This window comes from Arachis ipaensis, chromosome B8, assembly GCF_059453495.1.
Source record: "Arachis ipaensis isolate K30076 ecotype BB chromosome B8, ASM5945349v1, whole genome shotgun sequence".
Classification (NCBI taxonomy): Eukaryota; Viridiplantae; Streptophyta; class Magnoliopsida; order Fabales; family Fabaceae; genus Arachis; species Arachis ipaensis.
Window position 1 is genome coordinate 27,785,367 of NC_142443.1, and position 6,544 is coordinate 27,791,910.

The following is a 6,544-nucleotide window of genomic DNA, read 5'->3' on the forward strand; positions in this document are numbered from 1 at the left end:
ATATTATATTATGTTATTATGTTGGAAGAAGTTTTTATATTTTTTTTAAATGTTATTTTTATAATGAATATATTATGAGTTGTATTCAATTATATTGAATTGATTATTTTATTATTATTATATTATAGTTTTTTTTGTTATTTTTTTAAAAATTTTCAAAGAATATCATAAATAATCGTGGGTATCTACATTCACTAAAGAGATAATTAAATAGGGGGACTTGGAACGAAAATGAAGAGCAAACAGGGATATATTTTTTTTAAATGGGAGCGAAGGACGGAAAAAGAGGTCCGCCACTGTGCCCACACGAATATCTATTACTATATCTAACTAATAACGAAAATTCAATTTAAGCCGATTTGAGATAAGACACGTGAACTTTATATGCATCGGGTTTTAAGACAATGAACCTAAATCGAATTTAGGATCCTAACGATAGACCTAGGTTGATCTTACTCACTTGACTTAATATTTTGAGTCATTATTGTAATAAATACTATACTATTAAATATGATTATATTTAGTATATATAAAAGTTAAGTATACTTATAATAGATTTTATTATAATCAAACTAAAAAAATTCTAATTATTTTTTTAATTTTAAATATTATTTACTATCTTATTGAAAAAGTGAATAATAATAATCACTCACATAATTAAAATAGATCATCCTAATATACATATGATACTACATATATCAAGGATTATTATATGTGATAAATTATTTTTTTATTTTTCTAAAAATAATTTATATGTAAATTAACTAATCTTTATAACATCCGATCTATTGCATAATTTTTCTCCTCTTAATATGGATAAATTAATAAATTTAATATATAAAATATAATTTATATTATTTAACATACGAAATAAGTAACTTAAGCCAATTAATTAAGACAATAAATATAATAGTATAAGTACCTATATATTTATTAGTATTAAAAAAATATACAAATAATATAAACATGATTTTATTTGTAGAAAAACAATAATAAAGGTTATTAATTAAGTTAATTACATAATAAAAAATTATAAATAATTTTTTAAATAATAATAAAAAATAAGATCACTATTTTCACATACTATAAAGTTTTTAAAAAAATTAGACAATAAATCAATCCTCAATAAATTATATATTAACTCTATTAAAAAAATTAAATGATATATTAGATATTACTATTTGTGTACTAATATATATATATATATATATATATATATATATATATTATTAAGTTATAATTAATTTTTAACTCAATTTTTGGTAATTAAAATTTAAATGATTAAAATTATTAAATGCTAAATATTTTACCGTTGACTAATTTTGTTCTTGTTATTAAAATTTTAAAAAAGGTGAGTTGTTAATAAATTCTGAATTCAAATTTAAATTTAAATTTGTTTAAGAAAATATTTTGACTTTTTTTCACTAACCAAAATTAATTTTGAAATAAAAAATGATTTTGTACATTATATTATAAAATAATGTAGTCATTCATTTTTTTAATTACAATTATTGTCAAATAAAATGATATAAAAATAGAAAAAAATATATTCCAATCTAGGAATAATAATTTATTTTTCAATAGAATAAATTATATATTAAATAACAAAAGTTATTATAGTTTTTTTTTACACAATTTAATATACTCAACTACGGTATTTTGGTAATATTACCAAAAAATATTAATCAATCTAATAGCTTTTTTAATGACATAAGTTTATAAATTTAGAAGCTTGAAAATCATGTCATAAAATATAAAATTTTAACCGGTAATAACGTTGATCATATTGGTTGACTTCCTGAATGAATACGATGCCAATAAATAAAACCGTTACAGTTAAATTTCAACAAAGACAAATCTCTATAAGTATTGCTATTATCAATGAATATTGTTCTACTTTTAAGACAAATACTATTTTTTTCACTGTATTTTCCAACTCGACAGGTCGAAAACTAATCCTCCACGGATTAAAACTCCATTTAATAAAGGTTTGTCGCTAGCCAATGAATTATTACATATACAATGCGAAATTCGAAATTCTAATACTTACTTAAATAGACGAGTGAGATGACCACTCAATCAATCCAAATCAGTTAAAATAAATATTAATTATTTTTAATATTTTTAACATTAAAAATAATTAAATTTTGATTTTAATTATAACTTTGTAAAATATTTATAATAATAATTATTATATATATCTTTTGTTTAATATTTTTTAATTAAAAAAATTATATATTTTTATTAATTATCCCCGTACCGTACAGGACATACACTAGTTGATTGTAAAATTTAGATTTAGAAAACTTTTTATCCTTTCCAAAAATTTTCACAACTCTCCAAAGTCAAGTCGTTGGTCGTGGCTTTTAAATTAATAAAAAATATTAAAATAAAAAATATAAAAATAAATTAATTTTTCAAAAAATTTAAATATCTCACACTTAAAAAAATGAAAATATTTTATATTTTTAATTAAACAAAAATTTATTTGTATCTGAAATAAAAAGTCTGAATTTATGTTATTTATTCTATTTTTTATTTAAAAAAAATAAATAGATCTTTAATTTTTTATACATTTAAATCTTTAAGAATTTAAAAATACATTTAAATTCCTGACATTTTCAAAACTTAGACATATTAATTTCTCATGTTCATTTGGGTCTATCAGATTCAATAAAAAAATCAAATGTGACTCCCGTTGTATTATATTGACCTCATTGATATGAATGCACATGTAAAAAAATTTTTAAAATTGAATAAATTAAACTCAAAAATCGATATATCCATATTTTAAAAATGTCAAAAACTTAAATACAATGTCTAAATTAAAAATTGAGAGATCAATTTATCCTTTTGAAAACATTTTAAGTGCATTATTATAAGTACCGGTGTACCAATTATTTTAACCGTTGATCTGAATTATAAAAAATATATATAATATATATTAATTAAAATTAACCTTTAAAACAACTGGTGCCCTTGAAAGGTTTCCTATCCTTTTCCCTTTTATTTACCCGTAGGAAGTCGAAGGCGAAGACTCCAAGGTGCATTAAAGAAACAGAGAGCGCTTAGCTGAAAAACAGAAAAACGACAACAACCAACCGCGAGTGACGTCGTTTCGGGGAAGGGCGATGGTGTTCGCTTCCAATCCCTTAGCCCTAAGCGTTCCCGAACCCGCCTTCGAATCCTGGCTTCGGGACTCCGGCTACCTCGAAGTCCTCGACCACAACACCTCCGCTACCACCACCACCTCCTCCTCCTCCTCTTCCTCCTTCACTGGTGACCCCTCCACCTCCGCCGCCACCCCTGCTTCTGGATTCTTCGTCTCCCTCTTCTCCCGCCTCGCCATTCTCTTCTCTCTCCTCACGCTCAACCCCCTCTCCAAGCTCGCCGCCGAAGACTTCGCCGGCGACACTCCGTCGTGGTCACGCGCCTTCGTCGGCTTCTCCGGGTCCTACTCCTTCCCTTCTTCGTCCGCCCAGGCGCGATTGAGGGTTCACGAGAACGTTAAGCGCTATGCTCGTAACTATGCTTATTTGTTCATCCTCTTCTTCGCTTGCGCCTTGTGAGTGGGATTCTTTTGGTCTTTGCTGTTTTGTGGTTAAGATTGAGTTGGGTGGGTGTGGTTTTTTGGGGGAAAATTCTGTTTCTTTATGCTTATCTATGCAGATTGTGCATATGAATGTGTGATGATGCTCTGAGTTGCACAATTTTAGTAGTTTTTTGTTATTATTATTATTTTTTAGGTGCTTGTGGTTAATGTGTTTAAAGTGGCCAAATTTGGATTTTTAGTTCAGGGGTATACTTCTAATTTTTGTAAATTTTGTGCAACATGTTATTGATATTTTTAATGAAGTTAGAATTGGGGTATTTCTTGTATTAAGTGGATGCTTCATGGTTGGTTGCTATCTTCTGTTTCTCATAATGTGGTTTTAGCAGTTTGGTGCTTTTTCTTTCCTGTGGTGTCTTAATCTGCCTCTTGTTGAGTTGTTGTATTGCTTTTTGCTTCTGTTGTTTGATTTGAATGTGTTTTTCTTTAATGGTTTGCAGGTATCAGATGCCAATTGCTCTTGTTGGGTTGATATCATGTTTGGCAATTTGGGATTTCTTCAAGTATTTCAATGACAGATGGCAATTGGATCAATATCCTATAACTCGGCAGTGTTTGCTTCGCCTAGCCCAATGCGGTGAGCTATAATTTCTACTGGCTTAACTAGATAATGGGTGAAAAACAAATATTTTTCTTATGAATTCTATGAGTTTTATTGGGAATGTAACTGTAACATTCAAAGATAGGTATGTGCTGCTTGGCTTGGCTTGGCTTGAATTAGAGGTTAATATGTAAACAGAAGTTAGTATCCAGCAAAACCACAGCCAAGGGAATGGGTTTGGCGGAATCAGCGGGGTATACAGAGAACAAACACAACATGAAAATCTCAAACTATTCCCTGTGCAGCATATGAAATAACTTTTGTGGCATTCTCTTGCATAGAAATAACTTTCTACTGAGCTCATATGACATCCCTTAGTTTCTGCATACATTATCTTTTGGTCCCCGATGAAATTTTGGGGGAACAAATTAGTCTATTGGGACTTGGAAACCTTTGAGTAGTCCCTCACCATTAAAAGGGAGAGATATTAGTTTCTTTTGTGTGTTGAGAGAGTTACATGGAATTTATTTTTTTTTTAAAAAAGATCTTTAGATGCTAACTAAATGGGCATTTAATCTTTCATATATTCATATGTATGTGTATGCTGAGGTAACTGGTGTCTGTAGTACATTGTTTGTGAATATTTTAGAACAATTTATCTAACTCAGGTTTGGATCTTATGTTCTGCAGTAACAGCAGTTATTCTAATTTATTCCAATGTCCAAGTGGCCCTCTTTTGTGCCTTAAGTGTCAGCTACGCAAGTGAGTGTTTCTGAGTTCATAGTCCTTTTGCTACCTCATTTCTTTTATCTTGTCTCCTATATCTAAAAGATTACTGAAAGAAGGTTCAAAAACTCTGTAGGCATGATTCTGCATGCTGCATTTAGGAAGTTGACCCCCGCAAAGCAATTGCCGCCCGTCGGCAGGGGTAGGTGATTGATCAATCAGAGAAAACAGCGAAGCACCCACCTTCATCAAGCACATTTTACTCCGATGATTCAGTTGCAAGGGGCTTTGGCTCAGATTATAGAAGGATTATGCAAGTGCAGAATTAGGGGGACAGTTAGTATCTTAGGTTTTGGATAGTAGGCCTTTTCCTCCCAAGTCCCAAGGATATGGGGCTCAGGGCCTCCTTATCTCTGTAGAGAAGCTTATAATCAGCAGGTTGGCGCCTTTCATGAGTCAGGAATCCAATTTTCGTACTTTCTTAGTATTTAATTTTGTATATCTTGTTTAGTTTTTAAGTGCTAGACAAATAAACTTGAAAGAAATTTGAAAATTTGGAAATTTTGATGTATACAAGAACTTTGGCATACTGATAAGATGAGATCATTTATATATTTTATTTGTATTCATTTTACTCTCTTCTGTTAAGGTTATGCACATTTTTCTACCTTTAAACGAGGTGTGAGATTTTTATATTTACATAAGACGAGTCTTAAAATATTAGATGTTCACGTATGGCGTTGTGGTTGTGTGGTATGAGATATTCCGCTCTCTTCAACCGTTTAGATATAATTTAAAAGGGATAAGGATTGTTTTGGTTAATCCCCAACGAGCCACCGCGACCACCTTTTCCTCTCTCCCCTTTCTTCTTCCTCTTCTCTCATCTCTTCTCTGTCCCCTTGTCCCACTCTCCTCTCCTTTGCCACCGAACAGCCGCCGTGCCTCTCAGTGACGGCGTTGCTACCCAACCTTTGCCACTGTGTCCTTATTGGCGTCCCAACCCGTCACCACCCCCTATCCGAACCCTAACCCAACCAACCACCCCCGCGACCCTCTACCCTCATCTCCCCCTTGCATCTCCTCTCAGCGTCGAACCACCATCGCGAACCAACCTCCCCATGGCCGAACCACTGACCCGTAGCCTCCACCATCGACGAGCCATGGCGACACAACCCAGCGCCGCCATGGCGTCCAGGCCCCTCCCCTTCGTGCGAAGCCCTTTCCCCTTCCCCTTGCTCCATCGCTCCTCCCACTGTCTTCGAAGATTAGAACAGGGCAAAACCCCTGTTTCCATTTCACTGCGTACTGACCGCTGCCACGTCGCCAGCGCCACCACCAGGCCAGCTAAGTTGCTCCACCCGTTCCTCACCACCATGTTTCCTTCTCCTTCCTGCTTCAATTTTCTGCTTCCCAGGTCTCAATTTTTTTCTTTTTTGTTTATTCTGTTGGTGTTGGTGGTGGTGCTGGTGCTGGTGGTGGTACTGGTGGTGGTGGTGGTGTTTGGTGTTGGTGGTGGTGGAGGAGGTAATTGTGCTGGTAGTGGTGAGGGTATTTTTGTCCGAAAAAAAATTAAAAGGACGATTTTAATATGAAAAAAACGTTAAGGATGATTTTAAATGGAAATTACATTGGGACGGTTTCGATTCTGATCCTCAACGTTAGGGATC

At 32.4% G+C, this 6,544-nt stretch overlaps 1 protein-coding gene across 1 annotated transcript; it reads left to right on the forward strand.

The window, feature by feature from the left end:
- The first annotated feature begins 2,993 nt into the window (after positions 1 to 2,993).
- Positions 2,994 to 5,506, forward strand: PRA1.H (prenylated RAB acceptor 1.H). The gene is made up of 4 exons (XM_088497534.1): positions 2,994 to 3,565; positions 4,051 to 4,187; positions 4,842 to 4,913; positions 5,014 to 5,506. Exons 1-4 carry the CDS (start codon positions 3,132 to 3,134, stop codon positions 5,085 to 5,087), a joined length of 717 nt encoding a protein of 238 aa, XP_088353660.1. The 5' UTR covers positions 2,994 to 3,131; the 3' UTR covers positions 5,088 to 5,506.
- Positions 5,507 to 6,544: the final 1,038 nt, after the last annotated feature.

Excerpts from the sequence above, each read along its gene's own strand:
- PRA1.H (XM_088497534.1), top strand. The coding sequence starts at position 3,132 with ATGGTGTTCGCTTCCAATCCCTTAGCCCTAAGCGTTCCCGAACCCGCC. Across the intron at positions 3,566-4,050 it reads CTCTTCTTCGCTTGCGCCTT|GTATCAGATGCCAATTGCTC; the intron begins GTGAGTGGGATT and ends AATGGTTTGCAG. Across the intron at positions 4,914-5,013 it reads CTTAAGTGTCAGCTACGCAA|GCATGATTCTGCATGCTGCA; the intron begins GTGAGTGTTTCT and ends AAAACTCTGTAG.